This window comes from Prionailurus bengalensis, chromosome A3, assembly GCF_016509475.1.
Source record: "Prionailurus bengalensis isolate Pbe53 chromosome A3, Fcat_Pben_1.1_paternal_pri, whole genome shotgun sequence".
In the NCBI taxonomy this organism is placed as follows: Eukaryota; Metazoa; Chordata; class Mammalia; order Carnivora; family Felidae; genus Prionailurus; species Prionailurus bengalensis.
In genome coordinates, this window is record NC_057354.1 from 109,439,468 (window position 1) to 109,458,540 (window position 19,073).

At 39.5% G+C, this 19,073-nt stretch overlaps 1 protein-coding gene across 4 annotated transcripts in view; it reads left to right on the forward strand.

Moving 5' to 3' along the window:
• The first annotated feature begins 1,112 nt into the window (after positions 1-1,112).
• The window catches only part of ATL2 (atlastin GTPase 2), a 59,589-nt gene continuing 41,628 nt past the window's right edge, over positions 1,113-19,073 (forward strand). The window contains exon 1 of one of the 4 annotated variants that reach the window (XM_043604141.1): positions 1,113-1,268. In XM_043604141.1, coding sequence (XP_043460076.1) covers positions 1,151-1,268 — 118 coding nt within the window. In that variant the 5' untranslated portion in view covers positions 1,113-1,150. The remainder of the gene's footprint in view (positions 1,269-19,073) is intronic. The other 3 variants (XM_043604140.1, XM_043604142.1, XM_043604143.1) reach the window with 3 other exon arrangements.

Consider the following 19,073-nt stretch of genomic DNA (forward strand, 5'->3'; position numbering starts at 1 on the left):
GGTACTGAACCAGGATGCAGGGAGTTAGGAAGTCCAGGAGGAGCTTCAAGTCCCTTTCCATAAAGACAGAGAACAGATGAATAAACAGACAGCCCAATGAAAACTCCTCTAAAATGGCACCCTGAAGCTTTCATGACACCAGTGCTTTCCAAGAGATTGTGCAGGAGGTAAGGCCGTGATATTTAGACTTTTGAGAAGACGTGGACAAGACAGCAATTCAGATACCTGGACGCCTGTCTTTACCAAGGAAAAGGAGTTTTTAATGCATTGGTGATGTAGTAGAAATTCAAAAGAAAAGAGACTGTGTTTCACAGAAGCTTCCACGGACTGGTGTTTATTTTAAAAAGTGACCTGCACTTTCTGCAGGATATCACTGGATCCTCACAAGAGGGTTTCATCATAGTTAGGAAAGGACCTACTACAATTCATTTTCTGATGACAGTGCTTTCTGGCTTGTCCCTGCAAGGTACTAGGGGCAGGAAAAGGTATGCAGTCAAGAAGATACGGGGGAGGGTCTCATAAGCAGATGGGAGCTATTGCAAATAAACCATAGGATGGTCTCTGGAGGGGAAGCAACATTAGGGACTTGGGCGAGGAAAGATCAAGAGGAAAAGCAGGGCAGAGCAATAGCTTAGGAAGAAGGCAGGTAGGGTGGTATCCCCCACAGAAGGTGGCGGATAAAAAAGAGAAAGAAAGGCGTGCGAAAGCAACCGCACGTGCAGGGCACGAGTTAAGGATTATGAAGAAGAGCTGTAAAAAGAATTGGGTTACTGAACTGGGAAGGAGGGACTTGGTTCTCTGGAGATCCCTTCTGCGTTCACACAGACCAGCCCAGCGCTAAGGGGGTGTGGTACTGAGCTCGCAGCCGTGCGGATGCCAGGTGACCGCGGTGGGGGCGCCGCCCAATCCCATCCAGTAGCGGGAGGCCAGGAAAGCCTAGGGACAGGCTGACAGTCGGGCAGGGAGGCTGGCAGGGCGGAGGCGGAGCGAAGGCGCCGATGGGCGGGACGGGGGAGGGCGTGGGGAGGACAAGGAGGCGCTGGCTACTGGAGGCGCTAGGACCCGCCAGCGTCCCGCCGGCTCCCGGGAGGTTGATAAAGCGGCGGCGGCGTTTGACGTCAGTGGGGAGTTAATTTTAAATCGGTACAAGATGGCGGAGGGGGACGAGGCAGCGCGGAGGCAGCAGCCGCACCAGGGGCTGCGGCGCCGGCGGCGGACCAGCGACCCAAACACCGGGGTTAACCACGTCTCGTCCACGACCTTCCTAGGTACGCGCCGGCGGGGCGGAGGCCGCAGGGTCCCGGTGGGGAGAGGGCGCGGGCCGCTCGGACCCGCGGGCACCGGCCGCAGGCGGCGGGGTCGTCGTCCGCGGCTGGCTCAGCTCTCTTCCCGCCGTCGCGTCTGGCGGCCGCGGGGCCTAACCCCCGCCGCGCCCCGAGCTCCCGCGGCGCGCGGCCTGAAAGGGCGGCCCTCGGGCCGCGGCTCCCGCAGCTGTCGGGTGAACGGGCGGCGCGCGCGTCTGCGCCCGGGCGGCCCGGCCCCCTGCCCGCCCGCCGCGTGGCTGCCGCCGCGTCCGCCCCGACCTGAGGGGGCGGCCTTGAGCCGGGGCCGCAGGCCGGGGGCGCGGGGAAGTCGGCGGCGCAGCGGCTGGGTGCTGGAGAGCTCCGGACGCGGCAGGGCGATCTGTCTGCCGGCGGGCACTCGCTGCCCTCTGTCTCAGAAAGGGAGGACGGAGTGGCTAGGGCTTTATGGGCTCCACGGAGGAGGAGGACGCGGAGCGCGTGGGGGGAGCAGACACCTCGCTGCCAGGTCGGAAAGCTCTCCAGACACCCTTCCAGGAGGGAACCGCAGTCCGCAGGCCAGGGCTGTGCCCCGGGGCTCGCGTTCCGGGGCTCCTCGGCCCCCGAACCCACTCCCGCCGGTTGCGCGTGGCTACGATGCAAGTCCAGATTTAGTTGTTAAACTAGGCTTGTGAGCCGTTTACTAGTCACCCAGACGGTAGTGAGGCCCGATCAGACTGAAAGGTCTGTGGTGTGAAGTCACCTGATCCTTCGCTCCCCGGTTTTGCTGAATGTGAGCTCCTACTGTACGTGTACCAGGAGCGCCCCTGCCCCCTCCAAGACGCATTTGCTTTGGCAGCGGAGTGTTGTGTGTCCCTCTCCTAACACCCCTATTTTTAGGAGTTCAGCATTTGATCTTTTGCTGTGGTGTGAACCGAACGCCTGAAATCCTGATTGAGAATTTTGATAGTACTTAAAGGCATGAAGTTTTTCAAATGCTTATAAACAGTAAAAGCTTACGGTTAGGGAAGTATGGCCGGGGCATAGAGAAGATTTTATAAACTACACTAAACGTGAACTTGTGTTCTTCAGATTCCTCTTTCCACAATCTGATAAAGGTTTAGTGAGATGAGATGTAAAACATTTTGATAAGATGTTATCCATGAAGACACTTCAAGAGAAAAGTTTATGTGAACTATGTATTTCATCATTCATAGTAACCCTTGGACGTGGTGACCATATGTCAGAGGCGATGATAAACTTTAGAGTTTTGATACGGGATAAAGAACAGGAAATAAAGTTTATTTTATTATTGCCTGCCAAAAAAAGCACTTGACAGAACTGTTTACATAGAAAAACCAAAATACAACCAGAGAAGAAGGGTTTTGCTTTAGATCTCTTCTGGTTGGAATTCTCAAATAATTAGTTTTGGAATGCTGATGGATTGATTAATTTAGATCTTTTGGACCCTAGGGGTCTGTAGTGTGTGTGTGTGTGTGTGTGTGTGTGTGTGTGTGTGTGTGTGTGTGTGTGTGTGTAAGCTCTTGTGCTTTATATATATATATTTTTAAGGTGACCGTTTTAGATGTAGTTTCAGAGTGTTTTATGTACTTGCCTTATTAGGAGAAGCATAACTTTATGACTTAGTCATGGTGATGAACATTGTTTTTATTTTGTGGTACATTGGAAAGAGATGTGATTCTTAAGAGTTGATAAATAGGGCTCACTATTTATTAAATGTTCTGTCTGCTACTCAGAGGTGTTTGTGTGCTTTTTTCCCCCTACTCTGGAGGTAGCCCTTCACTTGGTAACGATACCTATCAAATGACTGCCTAAAACCTGCTAATTTGCTCTGAAGTCTCTCAATACTACATTAAAATCCAAAAAAAAACTTCTTAAGATTTGTGTTTAAAGTCCTTGCAGACAGGCTGTGAATGAGTAGGGACTCATCTATTTTTGACTTTGTAGAAGCAACTCTTTGTCTCCCTCTGCTTTCTGAATAAGTAAAGTTGAAGAACTGACTTGGGGTGAGTCAGGTGCCACTCCAGTAGCTCAATCTTACGAAGGTGCTTTGTGTCTCTTAAGAGAAATGCTTACTCTCTTTAGGAATGTACGATCTTTATAAAGTACTTATGTACTCTTGTATTTTAATGGCTTTGTGGGATGATAGGAATCTGTGGATGTGATTAAATCTCCTTAGTAAGGTGTTTCAAAATTCCTGGAAATTCTTTATTTGGTGAAGAAAGATCTGCCTTATAGTTAAGAGGCATTTATTATAGGGAAAATAAACTATGAGTTAAAATGAGATTCTGGCCTTAAGTCAAGTGTGTCCATTTGGGATTCGATTTCAGTTTGCCACTATGTTTTAACTTTAGGATAAAATTTTTGAATATTCACGAGTGAAAGTAACTTTCTTGAAATTGTTAGACCTTTTCCAAAATTGTGCTTTTTCCACCTGTCTAGTATTAAACAGTTGTTAAGAGTACCTGGAAAACTGTCACCTCGTTCCATGCTGGAGTTCAAGACATATTGTGAGAGGGACGCCTGGGTGGCTCAGTGGCTTAAGCGTCCCACTTCAGGTCATGATCTCACGGGTCGTGGGTTCGAGCACCGCGTTGGGCTCTGTGCTGACAGCTCAGAGCCTGGAGCCTGCTTCGGATTTTGTCTCCTTCTCCCTCTGCCCCTCTCCCGCTCGCACTCTGTGTCTCAAAGATGAATAAACGTTAAAAAAAAATTTTTTTTAAATCGTGATACTTTTTAGCAAGATGCATTAAAAAATTGTTTATGCTCGTTTCAGATACTTGTTTGACATGATTGTGAGCAAAGCCTTTAGGCAGGCTCTCAAAGTTAAGAGACAGAAATGTAAGGAATGGGAGTGGAAGTCAAACTTTTTTGTAACGGTGATTTATTGCTTTACAGAAGTTTTCTCTGGGGTGGCTATAGGGAAACACCCTTTTTTTTTCTTTAAAAAAATGTAATGGTATTCTGTGTAACCATTTTAGGGTTCTAAAATCCAGGTATGTTAACTTTCTTGGGCATTATTTAACTTAAGGAAGATAGATGTGAGTATTGAGTTGCTGAACTTGATCCCCCAATGAATTCATTACCCATGTTAAGTTTCTTCCTATCCTTTACTGTTCCCTATCACCTCTAGTACAGAAAGAAGAATGGTTGAGGGCTTTCTCTATAGCTTTAAAAGTGAGTAGTTGAAAAAACTCCACCAATCTGAAAATATGGTGGCAATAGGATAATCCTTGATATTTTATAAAGTGCTTTAAACATCTTGCTTTGATTTTTTTTTTTTTCTTTCTTAAAATCTGCCTTTGAGAGATCCCATTGGAGGGAGTGATTTTGACTTGTCTACAGTCACAGAAACTACTCAGAGGCACTCTTACCCCTGTAGACTTGGAGGAGAGTATGGGTCTTTCTTCCTTGAAAATTATCACAGGCATAATTAGAAATGCCAGGGTAAAATTGTTGAATGATGTCTGAAATCATACTAATGATTTTTTTTTAGTTTTATAGACATTTAATAGCTTACCAATTGATACAATAGGATTTTTTAATATGCAGAAAACATGAATAAATTTTGTTTTACGCAGTCGGAGAGCAACAACTTACTGTAAAACACAAGAGCAATATTATATACATTCCTTTACTGTTTTTTTTTTTTTTTTTTTAAATTGTGTCAGTATCTTCAGTTAACGTTTACAATCTGGGAACTGTTTTCTCCAATCACCACCACCTCTGCAACATTCATATGAAATCAGTGCTTGCTTTCATATCAGTGTCAGATCAACTTCTAACTCGAAGATTTTGTGTTTGTTTCTGTCATCTTCATAGTGAGCCTTAGGGATGCCTGAAGGATAGGCAGGACAAAAAGCAGTTGTGACTTGTAAATCCAGCTTGCCCTCCCCCCACCCTACTGAAAACAAACAAACAAACAAACCCCAAAACCTTTTTCACCAATTTTGTACATGTCGTTTCTCTACCAGGAGATTCTTTTTTGCATCATCTAGATTAATTAACACATTGGACTTATATACAGCTGGACAGAAGGAGTAACCATTTTAAGTGCCTTTTCCTTCAACAATTTTAACTTCAGTTGTTCAAGGATTGGGACAGTTAATGAGTAACGATAGAGCAAGTCACTAAGTGGAGTAGGAGATTTTAAAGTAGAAAGGGAAAAGGTAGAAAGAAGAATTCATAGAAAGAAGTAGAATTCACGAAGTAGAACAATTTTGCTTATTAAGTACATTGAGAAGTACAAAATATTCAGAAGTGCAAAGCCAAGATAACTATTTTACAAATGATTTTTCAAGTTATTGGTAATCCTATCTCTCTGTGTTTAGGTGTACATATATTTGCTAAACTTAGGTAGATTTTTGTAAAATGTGTATTTAAGTAGCCACCCTCACTATCTACTGTGGGATAAATGGCTGTAGGTAGGCGGTTTTATGGGCAGATGATATCTATTAGAAGGAATTGTTAAGTCATGAAAGACTTATTTATACATTCTCTATTTTCCCAAGGAGATACTGTGCATTTTGACTAATTTGGGGTTTAGTTTTCTGACCAGTACAGGTAGGATCTAGGGGATGCCTGGGTAATGTACTATCTTAATAGAAATTATTCATACAAATTATATTTCTGTGACTGGCATCAAAATAACCAGTAACTCTAGTAACTTGTTGGTGAACTATGTAACTTATGAAAGAGCTTATCAAGGATCTATGGTACATTTCATCTTTTTATTGCATAATACTCTGTGGGGGTAATGTTTCTTTAATTACAGAGAAGCAAGATAGTGCAGTGGGAAAGAATGAGGAATCAAAAGCTGAGTGACATCACTTAAACTCTCTGAGCCTTGAAGCCCCGCACATACAGCAGTGATGATAATCCCATGATAGGGCTGTTGTGGGAACAAATGAGATGACAGGTACAAGTGTTCTGTAACTTGTAAAGCTGTCTGTGTGTAAGAGACAGTAATGTACATGTAAGAATGGTGCCAATTCGACTATGCTGTTATATAGATGCTGTTATATAGACTGATTTGCAATCAGTCTCTTCTAATTTTTTTTTCACTGCAGTGTGGACAAAGGTTTATTTTGAGCAAGGGTAGTGGGTACATTTTTAACTTTATCTGTAAAATGCTGATAATGTGTTCATGTTTAGGGGTATTGCAAGTATTAAATGTGATAAATGCGCCTAACCCACCGGCAAACATTCTGTTGATGGTAGTTATTACTATAATGTATAGTATTTAAGATGAGACTCTGAACTAAAAGTTAAGTTTCACAATAGGTGACTTGAAAGACCTTTGTTAGTTTTTATAAGATAAAAATATACATGCATATTTCTCAGCCGTCTTCATTTTAATAAACTTGCACTTTAGAGAATCAGTTAATCATATGGCAAAACAGTCTTCTGAAATTGTCAATTTTTTTTAAGATTATTTATTTTTTAGAGGTAGAGACAGTGTGAGCAGGGGAGAGGCAAAGAGAGAGGGAGACACAGAACTGAAAGCAGGCTCCAGGAGCTAAGTTGTCATCACAGAGCCTGATGCAGGACTCGAACTCACAAACTGTTGAGATCATGACCTGAGCCGAAGTCGGGGGCTCAACCGACAGAGCCACCCAGGTGCCCCTGAAATTGTTTATTTCAATTATAGGATTCAGTATGAAGTAATTTCTTAGTTAAGGTCATGGCAGTTTCCAAGTGGAGTGCATTGACTTTTCAGACAGTAAATGTGTAGAATCTAATGGGTCTGTTATGCCCAAGAGTGCCTCAAGAATGATTGACTTGAAATTATACAAATTGTGAATCCCATTAAAAGCTTTTTTCCCCCTACATGTAATAATCACTTATAGTAGAGCCATGGATAGTGCTTAGGACATATTATTTTAACCAAAGACTTACTTTTGAATTCTATACACTTCTTACGATCATCAGAATGGATTTAGAATGTAGGCTTTAATTTAGAATGGAGGTTTTAATGCTAGCTCTATAATAACACTTTTTCCTTCCTGGTAGGTAATATCTGCCCTAGTAAACTTAAGCAAATTTACAGGGTTTTTGTTTTTGGTTTTTTGATTGTTAAATAGTCTGTGAAGGCACTTTAGAAACTTTAAAGCCTTCTATAAAGAAACTTTTTAAAGGGGGTGAAATTGAAATGCTAAATGAGCTACTTTTTCATATTTGAATGAATGGGTTCATGAGATATTAAAAGTTGGATTAAATTCACTTTTATCAGAATGGGAGGGAGTTGATTTTTTTGAAGTAAGTTGTAGGGAAACTTTGACACGAAATCATCCTTCTTCTGAGATTTTTAAGACCTTTGTTAATCACATCTTCAGAAATCGCTTTCTTTTCATCAGCCCTTTAATTTTAAAACAGTTGTGTCAATATGAACTGTGGAAATTTTGTTTAGAGTTGAGAGACTTTTTATTGCAGGAGAATGGCAGTGCCTTGGGTATTGTTTATCAAATTCTGAAGTGTAGGCTAGAAGTTCTCAGAAAGGTTGAACAATGTTGTTGATGCCAAATGTCTTACAATTAGATATTAAGATAGAAATGTACTGCATTTAAGTTACAGCTGAACTTGTGATTGGTCAGAGCTTTTAATCTAATACAAGTCGTGGATAATTTATACCTTGTAAAAGTTTTAATGTAAAATTTCAAAAGCAGTAAATCTTTATAGACTTTGGAAAATATGAATAAAATAAAAAAGAATAAAATAAAAATAATATCAACTAGTGGTAAGTGATATGCGAAACAAAGGCAAAAGAAAAAATTAAATTTCCTTGCTACTTATAGCCCATTGACAAGTCTTTGAGACAGGCATAGTGACCTTCCTCTAGGAACTCAGCTGCCTCAATGATGACACTTTGCTAAGGGCAAAAGGCAATATTAGCTTAACATTATCCCGATCTCTAGGGTCTTAGAGGATTCTGTAAGTCTACTTTAACATATAAAAACTCCTTTGGAAACTTCTTTTATCTCTACCCCCCAAATACATGTCAGCAATCATCCTCCAAGTATATGGCCCACTGATATACATCTCAAGGATCTCGTGACTAAGGTTTTATTAGACAGTAATAAATGAACTTTTCCTAACAGTAGCTAGCCCCTTTAAGGTCCTGGAAACCTTGTTTCCAAAATTCCTTAGAGACTTGCAGTGTCCCTAAGCCCCCTCCCAACCTGAAGGTATGTAATCAGTCATCCATCACAACCCTAGTGCAGCTCTTTTGCCCATGGAGCCAGTTCCATGCTTTAATAAAACCACCTTTTTGCACCGAAGAGGTCTTAAGATTCTTTGTTGGCCATCGGCCCTGAACCCCAACATTTCTACATCAGTAAGTACTGCTAACATTTTAGTGTACATCTTTTAGTATATATCCTTTTTGAATGCATAATTTAATTTTTCCTAAATTGGGATCTTACTGTAATTTTGTAATTTGCTTTTTCTTTAAAAAAATATTTTTTTAATGTTTTATTTACTTTTGAGAGAGAGGCAGAGTACGAGCTGGGGAGGGGCAGAGAGAGAGGGAGACACAGAATCCGAAGCAGGCTCCAGGTTCTGAGCTGTCAGCACAGAGCCTGAAGCAGGGCTCGAACCCACGAGCTGTGAGATCATGACCTGAGCCGAAGTCGGACGCTTAACCGACTGAGCCACCCAGGTGCCCCTGTAATTCACTTTTTCATTCCATATTGTATTTCCTTGTGTGATTAAATAATCTTTACAACATGATTTTTAAAGTGGCATTAAAAATGGGGATTTTTTTGTGAACAATGCTGGCGAAACATCTTTGTAGATAAATTTTGACCTTTAGGATATGGTTTTAAAAGTAGGTGGGTCAAACTGCCTATACGTTTTCAAGATTGAAGACTTGACTTGACTTGACTTGACTTGACTTTACTGCCGCCAGTAAAGCCAGTGCCCGCAGCATTGCAGCCTCCAGTGAAACCCGTGCCCACTGCACTGCAGCCTCCAGTTATCCCAGTGATCTGTGCACTGCAGTCTGCAGTGAACCCATCAGCAAATCATTTGGAAAGGTTGTTCCCATATATTCTGTGTTCATTTGGGTTAGGTTTGTACTTGTTTACAAATACTTCTGTTCACACGTGGATGTTGTTATTTAAAAACGAATGCCAACACATAGGTAAAAATGAGGACCTTACTGTTGCATTTACATTTCTTTGATTACAGTTGATCTTGAAATTTTAATATGGTAACTGAGTGTGAACTCAGAACTTTTTATTAATTGCATTTTTATAATCTTGGACCATCTCAGTGTTACTCTTACTATTTGTAAAAGTCCTGTTGTGTATAAGAAATTCTTTTTCATATTTGCTTTTTAACTTTGTGGGGGAGGGGGTTGGCGAATAGTGTGTTTTTTTTTAAAAAAACGTTTAAAATGGCTCCATATGAGTGCTTTTCTTAAATAAATCGGCAACTTTTCAATTTACTGATGCTCATCTCTTCTGAATCTTTAGGTATGCTAGAGAGTTTTCTTTTCTTTCTCTCTCTCTCTTTCTCTCTCTCTCTCTCTCTCTCTTTTTTTTTTTAACTGTTTTGAATTCTTCCTGAGATATTGTTTGTTCCTGACTCATTAATGACAGAGTATGTGCATCTGCTTTGGTGCCCATAGTGTGATAGAAGTTCCTAGCTTAGGAGCTGCATTCATATTGTCCCACCACCAAGCTTCAGCTTCCTTAACTAAAAAAACCTACTTTGGAAGTTTTTAGATTAAAAGATAATGTCTTAAAAGCACTTGGCATGTATTGACTATACAAAGAAAGTTATCACCCCTTCAGGATGAAGAGAGCCTGAAAGGGCTGGGACTTGTTTTCTTTTGGGAGAAAAGAGGGGGGGAGTAGGGCAGGCTGATAGAAGACCATTTTTAGACAAAGAACTAGCTTTTTTTCCCTTGATGCTATCAGTTGACATATTGAACACCTACCTTTTGAAAGGGCTTTTCAGTTGTGTGTAATGAGTACCGGTGTGGAAAAGTGTAGAACAGATCCCTGTTCTAAGCTTTCATGTAGTTGGGAGATCAGATAGACCTTATGCATATTTGTGAGTAAAGTTTATCATTAAGTTTATAATTTCAGAAGCAGGAACCCCTGTGTGTGAGGGTGGGCTTTGTCAGGCCTTGAGGAATGAGTGGGTCCTAGGAGGCCGAGTGTAGGATATCCTACTTGTTTGAAGATAGCCAGTATTTGGTAAGTTTTTTTTTTTTTACAAAATAGTTTAAGCACTTGTCTATTTCTAAGAATTTTTCCAAAAGGGATACTTAAAAAGTATTTAAAAGCAATTAGATAGTGGTAACTGAAAGATCAAATGGTGTCAGAGCATGTGTAATAAAAAAAGAATATGGGGCACCTGGGTGGCTCCGTTGGTTAAGTGTCTGACTTTGGCTCAGGTCATGATCTCACAGTTCATGAGTTCAAGCCCTGCATTGGGCTCTGTGCTGACAGCTCAGAGCCTGGAGCCTGCTTCAGATTCTATGTCTCCCTCTCTCTCTGCCCCTCCCCTGCTTGCATTCTGTCTCTCTCAAAAATAAATAAACATTAAAAAAGAGAGAATGTGGGCTGTTTTTATAGCCAAGTTGAGCAAAGAATCGATTTAACTAACTGTATAGTTCCTGGAAAAACTGTCTGAATAGCCCCAAATGTGACTTCTTAAAAACTATGGAGATATGTTTCCCTTACCCCTATTTTTTAAAATTATTTATTTTTGTTTATTTTTTGAGAGAGTGCACAAGAGAACATGAACTGGGGAGAGGCAGAGAGAGAGAGGGAGAGAGAGAATCCCAAGCAGGCTCTGTGCTGACAGCAGAGATCCCAATGTGGGACTCAATCTCCTGAACTGTGAGATTCTGGCCCAAAATCAAGAGTCAGATGCTTAACTCACTGAGCCACCCAGGTGCCCCACCCTGCTACCCCTGTTTTTGAGCCATGTGTATTTATCTACCACAAGAAACTCTGACATGTACTCTAAAAGTTGCCAAACTAGAGAAAGGATGAAAGGAGAATATATTGAGAACGTCTGACTTTCTTATTCCTTTTGTTTTTTCAAATTAGTCACATTTATCTACTTAGAAGGATGTTTGTCTGTTTTGGCACTATTCCTTTCTTTTTACAGCTGTTCTTGAAATAGGAATTTTGCCTGTATTGAGCCGAGTTTGGGATTTGAGTGTATACTTTTGTTTTTGTTTTTTGTTTGTTTTTTGGTTTTTTTTTTTTTTTAACTGCTCCTATAATGAGCCATCTGAGGTAGAGAGTTGTGACAAAATGGAATGTAGCATCTTATTTCCAGAGTCTTGGCAGATACCTATTTGAGATTTGTCATAAAAACCTTATTCTAAATTTAAGCTTGGGTCCCTGTGTATGTATTTTAATGACTCCTTTGCTAACTGGTTATCCCAAATTTCAGTCGCTTTTCTATGGATTTAATATCTTTTAACTTACTACTGAGTTAATTTTGGGGCCAGATTAAACTGTTTGCCTGAGTTAAGGAAACCTACTCTGGTTTTGATGGATTCCTGATCCCTGTGTTAGAAAACCTTAGAGTAACCATTTCAAAATTACTTTTGGAAATGGAAATTTAGTGCACCATAGGTTTTTAAAAACTTATAAGAAAAGAATATATTCCTTATAAAAATATGAAATAATTTAGTGTTATCAGTTGCCTAGTTCAGAGAAGGATGTTGAAGAACTGGCTAGCTCTTGCATTCATTGCTTTCTATTTTTACTGTCACCTTCTGACTTCGGGCTTCTCACCTTGTACTCTGGCTCTTCTAGTTGGTTAATATCTGATTTCCCTGTTTTTTTAGGTTCTCATTATACTTCTTACTCACTCATCACTTTTGGTTTATCTCTGCAACACAGCTTTGATCCTATCACTCCTCTGCTTGAAAATTTTCCATGGCTCTCAGGATAATGCCCCGTATTCTTACCCTAAACTTTTAAGGTTAGCCTTAATCTGCTTTTCAGGGCTCAGAGAGATGCAGCCTTCTCCAGGATGTCTTCATTCATACACTAGTTTAAATAATCGAACATGGCTCTTTCTTTATACTGTTCTTTTGCACTTATTTTGTCGGAGCCTTGAGAGTGAGGACCATTATCAGCAAATTGTATTTCTGAAGTATCGAGCATAATGCCTTGCTCTCTAATTACTACTAGCTTGAAGTGGGTAGGGTGGGGGACCTTTCTCACTTATTCATGACACACTGTGTACCATAAGAAACAATGAATTACACATTTATTTACACGTAACTGTATATGCATGTCTTACTGAAGATTGGCAAATACAGTTTTGTGTCTCATATTTTATTTAAAAAAATTTTTTTTAAAGTTTATTTATTTTGAGAGAGAGAGAGAGGAGAGTGCTGAAGGGGCAGAGTCAGAGGGAAAGAGGGAAAGAGGGAGAGAGAATCACAAGCAGGCTCTGCACCATCAGTGTGGAACCCGATGCATTGCTTGAACTCATGAACCAGGAGATCATGACCTGGGTCAAAATGGAGTCGGATGCTTAACTAAGCCACCCAGATGTCCCTGCATCTCATCTTTTAAAAATCTGCAATTTAAAACTTGCCCTTCTAGAAAGCTTATGAAGAAAAAAAAATTGTTTCCCAAATGTTGGGGGATGGTATAAATGATTTGCTGACTGTATAAATGATTAAATTTTGACAAGGAAACTTTTGGGAAAAGGGAAAAATAGCTATATGCCAAGATTTGTTAATAAAGATGAGAAGTAAACCCCTCTTCCGTTTGTTTGGTTTTTTTTAAACAAATTATATTTTTGGTAACTTTTTTTCAGCTTTCTAGAAATCTTGAGCACGTAAGTATTCAGCTCTGTGTTTATTCAACAAACATGCTCATTTGGCATAGTTGGAAGATGATGAATTTGACGAAGACCTGAGTGTGTATCCAGATTTGATTACTTAGGAAATACGTGTCCTTGTAAATTGCTTAATGTGAGCCTCAGTGTCCTCCTTTATACAAACAAGGAAACTCCTAGCTTACCCAACAAAGTGATTTTGAGGATTAAAGAGATATTATGTACCTATGAATCCAGAGTAGACACTCTTAAGTATTTTCCTCTGTTCTCCAGTAAAAGGTACACCTAAAATACTTATTTTGTACATTAAATTATTTCATAGAGTGGGAAAGTTATTAATAATGTTTTTACTTCTTTTCTCAGATATCTACTTCTTTCAGTTCTTTGCTCTAATAAATGTTTCCTCATTAGGGAAGCATTGCCTGGCCACTCTTGTACGAAGTAGCAACCCCTGTTTCCATTTCCCTTAACTTGCTTTATTTTTCTTTGTAGTACTTGACACCAGCTGATGTCATGTATTTGTTTTCTATTTCTTCATCTTTAGGGTGTAATAAACTAAGGGCAGGATTTTTTTTTTTAATTTTGTTCACTAGTGAATCTTACAATTCTTAGAACCATGTTGTAGGTGTTCAGTGAATATTTGTTGAAGGAGTAAAGACTTAATGCACTCCCACTTCTAATCCTTTAACTCCCTGCATTAGAATTACCTTGGCGGTTGTTAGTGGGGGTGCTAGTAACAAATGTAGATTTCTGGACCCTGCTCCTGATCAGCTTAATCAACTCTGGAGGTGAGATCCAAGAGTGTATTCCAAGCAAGCCACCCAGGTGGTTCTTTAGCTTCAGTGTACATGGGACTCATTGTTTTATGGTGTAGCTTTGGCTAATTAAATATTGGCAGTATAACTCAGGCCCAGCTATAATTAAATTATGGACGGACTGACTATGCTGTAGCAGTTTTTTCCCCTGTTGATCTGTCAAGGGAGACTTGTTTTTCTGTAGTTTTGATTATTTTGGTTACTCTTATTATTTTTGTCCAGAACTCCAGTTTAATCTAGAACTTTAAGGATCTAGAAATTTCTTTCAAATATTAGATATATGTAAGTCCACCTCTCCCAAACAAAATCAAACCCTTTAAGCCCACACATAATCTGTACTTGTCATTTTTTACTCATGAGAACAGATGAACTGATATCAGGGATTTGTTTTAAGTGATAAACATTATTTAAAAATATGGGCTGTTTTTCAGTGTCCTTTCTATGACTATACATCACTGGGAACAATGATTTTTATAAACATTATCCTGTAACATTGAAAGGCAGTTTGGTATAGAGGAAACAGCATGGGCTTAATTAAAGACCTAAATAGAAGTCTCAGTGCATATACTTTTTACCTGTAGAACCTTGAATTTCTTTTTAAAAAACTTCTTTGTCCAGGGGCCACCTCGGTGGCTCAGTTGTCCAACTCTTGATCTCAGCTCAGGTCTTGATCTCAGGGTCGTGAGTTCATTTGACATTTTGGTTTTGAAGTTTATCCGTGTATACACACTTACATCATATTCGTTAATTTCAGTTTTTTTCTGTTTCATGGTTTATTTATCTATGAATATTTAGATTGCTTCAAAAACTTTTTTTTTTTTTTTTTTTTTTTTTGCAATTTCAAACAGTACTTCAGTGAACGAGAAACCTTGTTTTTCTCTTCCTGTGCACATGTGTAAGTATTCCTCTAGCATATAAATAACTTCCCAGCGTGGAGCCTACTCAAAAAAAAAAAAAAAAAAAAGCCCCCAAGCCCCAACTTCTTTGTCCACATTTCATCTCTCTGAAATGGGGATAATTGCTAAGTCTCAGGGTTGTTGAGAGGATTCCTGTCACAGTGCCTGGCCTAAAGTCATAGAGTCATTCGATAAGTATAAGTTCCTTTTTCTGTGGAAGTAAATTCTGAAGTAACTCACAATACTTCATTGAAAACAGTTATAACCTATTTCAAACTTATAAAAATGATAGACAGGTGCCTGGGTGGCTCAGTTGGTTGTGTGTCCAACTCTTGATTTCTGCTTAGGTCATGATCCCAGCATCATGGGATCTGTGCTAAGCCTGGAGCCTGCTTGAGATTCTCCCTCTGCCCCTTTCCCCCACTTGCTCTCTTTCTCTCTTTCAAATAAATAAAGTTTTTAAAAATTATAGAAAAAATATTAAAGATGTCCAAGTGCTCATTGCATAGATCATGTCCTAATTGTTTTGAATCGTTTTTAAAAATGTTTTTAGATTTATTTTTGAGAGAGAGAGAGACAGAAAGAGCGTGAGTGGGGGAGAGGCAGAGAGAGAGGGAGACACAGAATCTAGAGCAGGCTCCAGGCTCTGAGCTGTCACTGCAGAGCGTGATGCGGGGCTCGAACCCACGAGCTGTGAGGTCATGACCTGAGCTGCAGTCAGACACCTAACTGATTGAGCCACCCAGGTGCCCCCATTTTTAGTTTTATTTATTTTTATTTAAACAAAAATCTTTTTTAAGTTTATTTATTTTGAGAGAGAGAAAGAACATGAATGGAGTGGGGGCAGAAAGAGAATTACCAAGCAGGCTCCGTGCTGTCAGCACAGAGCTCTATGTGGGGCTTGAACTCAGGAACCCTGAGATCATGACCTGAGCTGAGATCTAGAGTTTGATGCTTGGGGCACCTGGGTGGCTTGGTCTGTTAAGCAGCCTTCCTTCGTTTCTTCCTTCCCTCCACAGACACACACTTATCTTGAAGTTGGTATACATGTTTCCTGTTTTTTTAATAGTCCTATAACATATATGTATTTTTAAAATAAACAATATACAATACTGTGCTGTATTTAAAAATTTTTAGTAAGTGGCTTAAAGTATGTACTTGTGGTTTGATTTGTTTTTTTATTTGACATTGGTTTTGAAGTTTATCCATGTATACACACTTAAATCTTATTAACTTCAGTTTTCTATTTCATGGTTTATTTATCTATGAATATTTAGATTGTTTCAAATTTTTTTTTTTGCAATTTCAAACAGTACTTCAGTGAACAATAAACCTTGTTTTTCTCTTCCTGTGCATATGTGTAAGAATTCCTTTAGCATATAAATAACTTCAGTAAACATTTTTTTCAGTATTTCGTACTCTAATTCTTTAACAACTGGGACCACAGAACAAAACTGTATATCGCCCCCCCCCCCCAAAAGTACATAAGAACAGATGCGAGACCGTTGGGGGTGTCTGGGGTGAGATTTTCCATAAGACTTTAGAAGAAAATTGAGAAAAACCTTAGGACTTTAGATTGCAGAACCTAAACAGAATTTTTCTGAATTTCTACGTTGTTGCTTAGAGTCCCCTGAGCCATTATTTATTCTAGCATCTCTTAACTAGCTAACAAAATTGACTTCATAAACTGCAGCCTCATTTAAAATATCTAATTTAAATTAACTTCAGTTGAAAAGTGTTTTTCTGATCTCAAAGTACACTTATATTTAAGTGCTTAATATTTGGTTATAAGCTTTGGGAAAAAAAACCTCACATTTATATGTTTGTAGTCTGTTTTACATTTTTCTTAATCTAGATGAATTCATAAAAACATTTTTATGCCTCACTATTCTTTAAATGGGAACAACAAAAATTCTGTGACATCAGTACTGGTTACTGTGGAAACAGTAGTTTTCAAGTGAAAAATAATATGTGAATCTTCTAAGAAAACAACTTTTGTTTCTCTCCTGATTTGACAGTAATTAAGGAAGGAGATGAATTACATTAGATACACTTTAAAAGCATTTTTAGCAAAATGATTAGCAAAACAGGCAGAGCTGGTGTGGGAAAGTGTCTGATACCTGAAATTGTTAATAGATCTTCTGGAATCTTTGAAGTTTTTATTTTTGCAATTTGCATTCTGGTTCCCATTTTACATGACAGAAGTTTAATAACTTTGTGAGTTCTTAATAACGCTATTTTATAGGAGCAAATAGTTAAAACGTTTTCTTGTAGGACCTGATTGGTTAATAGCTGCTTCTCTTTTTCAAAAAAACTGTATTAGGGGCGCCTGGGTGGCTCAGTTGGCTAAGTGTCCGACTTCGGCTCAGGTCATGATCTTCCGGTTTGTGCGTTCGAACCCCGCATAGGGCTCTGTGCTGACAGCTCAGAGCGTGGAGCCTGTTCCGGATTCTGTCTCCCTTTCTATCTGCCCCTTCCCCGCTCACGCTCCGTCTCTGTATCTCTCAAAAATAAATAAACATTAAAAAAAAAAAAACTATATTAATGAAGTCCAAGTTTGTGTCAGTAATCTTATTCTGGGCTGCCTCTGTCTGGGGGAGAGGGAGGGAAGCCCAGCACTGTTTTAAAAAGCTCACCCAAGCTTTAAGAGACTCTTAAAAACAGAACAAACTGAGGGCTGATGGGGGGTGGGAGGGAGGGGAGGGTGGGTGATGGGTATTGAGGAGGGCACCTTTTGGGATGAACACTGGGTGTTGTATGGAAACCAATTTGACAATAAATTTCTAAAAAATAAATAAATAAATAAAAAGCTCACCCAGGTGACTGATGATGGCTCCAGACCAATAATTTTCAACCCCAGCTATGTATCATGTCAGCATATTAAAACATTTTCTGCACTTGTATTTTTAAAGTGGATATCTACGTTCACTGCCTTATTTCGCTGTTTCTAGAACCTTCAGTGGCTAGGCTGGAGGTTAGTTACATCAGAATAATAGCAGTCTCCCAGGAAGAATACAGGATTATAGTTTGGCTTGAAAATTTTTCTCCTTCTGTGAAAACTTTAACATAGGTAGAAACTACAAAATAAAATTAGTTTACATATTAACACCTGTAAAATACGGTGATCCTTGGTACTTCATTAGGTTCTGAGACCAGCAGTGTTGGTATCACTTTGGAATTAGAAATATGCGGTTTCAGGCTCCACTCCAGATTTACTGAATCAGAAATTTGCATTTTAACAAGATCCTCAAGTGATTCATATGCATGTTAAAGTTTGAGAAGCCCTGCTGGAGAGGAAAAACACTAATAAGACCTGGCCCAGTTCTCCCTGCAAACAGAAGTCTAGTCCTGTGTTTTCCTTACCTGTAAAATGAGTGAATTTGGCTGCCTAATCTCTAAAACCCCTGTGAGTGATATATTAGATGTAATGTTAAGTAGTGAGGCTAATTTTTAGCCATAGGTACTAGAACTTGAATGTCCTCATGTATCTTCTAGACATGTATTCTAGAAAGCATATGTATAATCTGTTGATGCTTAAAATACTTGTAGGATTAAAAAAAAAAAAAAAGCCCTTCCTCCCTCCCCAGTATGAACAGCTGTCTTGAGTTCTTTAAGAAAATAACTATTAGTAATTTCCTAATACCTTTTTGTTTTCTTTTTTTTATTTTGAATTTTATTTTATTTTATTTCAATATATGAAGTTTATTGTCGAATTGGTTTCCATACAACACCCAGTGCTCATCCCAAAAGGTGCCCTCCTCAATACCCATATACCTTTTTGTTTTCTAACCAAAATATTTTGGCATGATGAGGTAGTGGATTCACAGGAATTCATTTACAGAGGAGTACGTTTTTCACCATTGGAGACAATCAAAATTATATTTTCCAGCTCCTGAATTCAGGTCAAGAGAAAACATTTTAAATTGAATTTGAGCAATGTCAGAATTATTGGACAGCTCTAATTTTTTTTATTTTTTATTAAAAAAATTTTTTTAACATTTATTTATTTTTGAGAGAGAGGGAGAGACAGAGAACCAATGGGGCAGGGGCAGAGAGAGAGGGAGACACAGAATCCGAAGTAGTCTCCAGGCTCTGAGCTGTTGGCACAGAACCTGACCTGGGGCTTGAACTCACAAACCATGAGATCATGACCTGAGTGGAAATCGGCTGCTTAACCGACTGAGCCACCCAGGCACCCCTGGACAGCTGTAATTTTTCATCACATTGGAGTATAACCT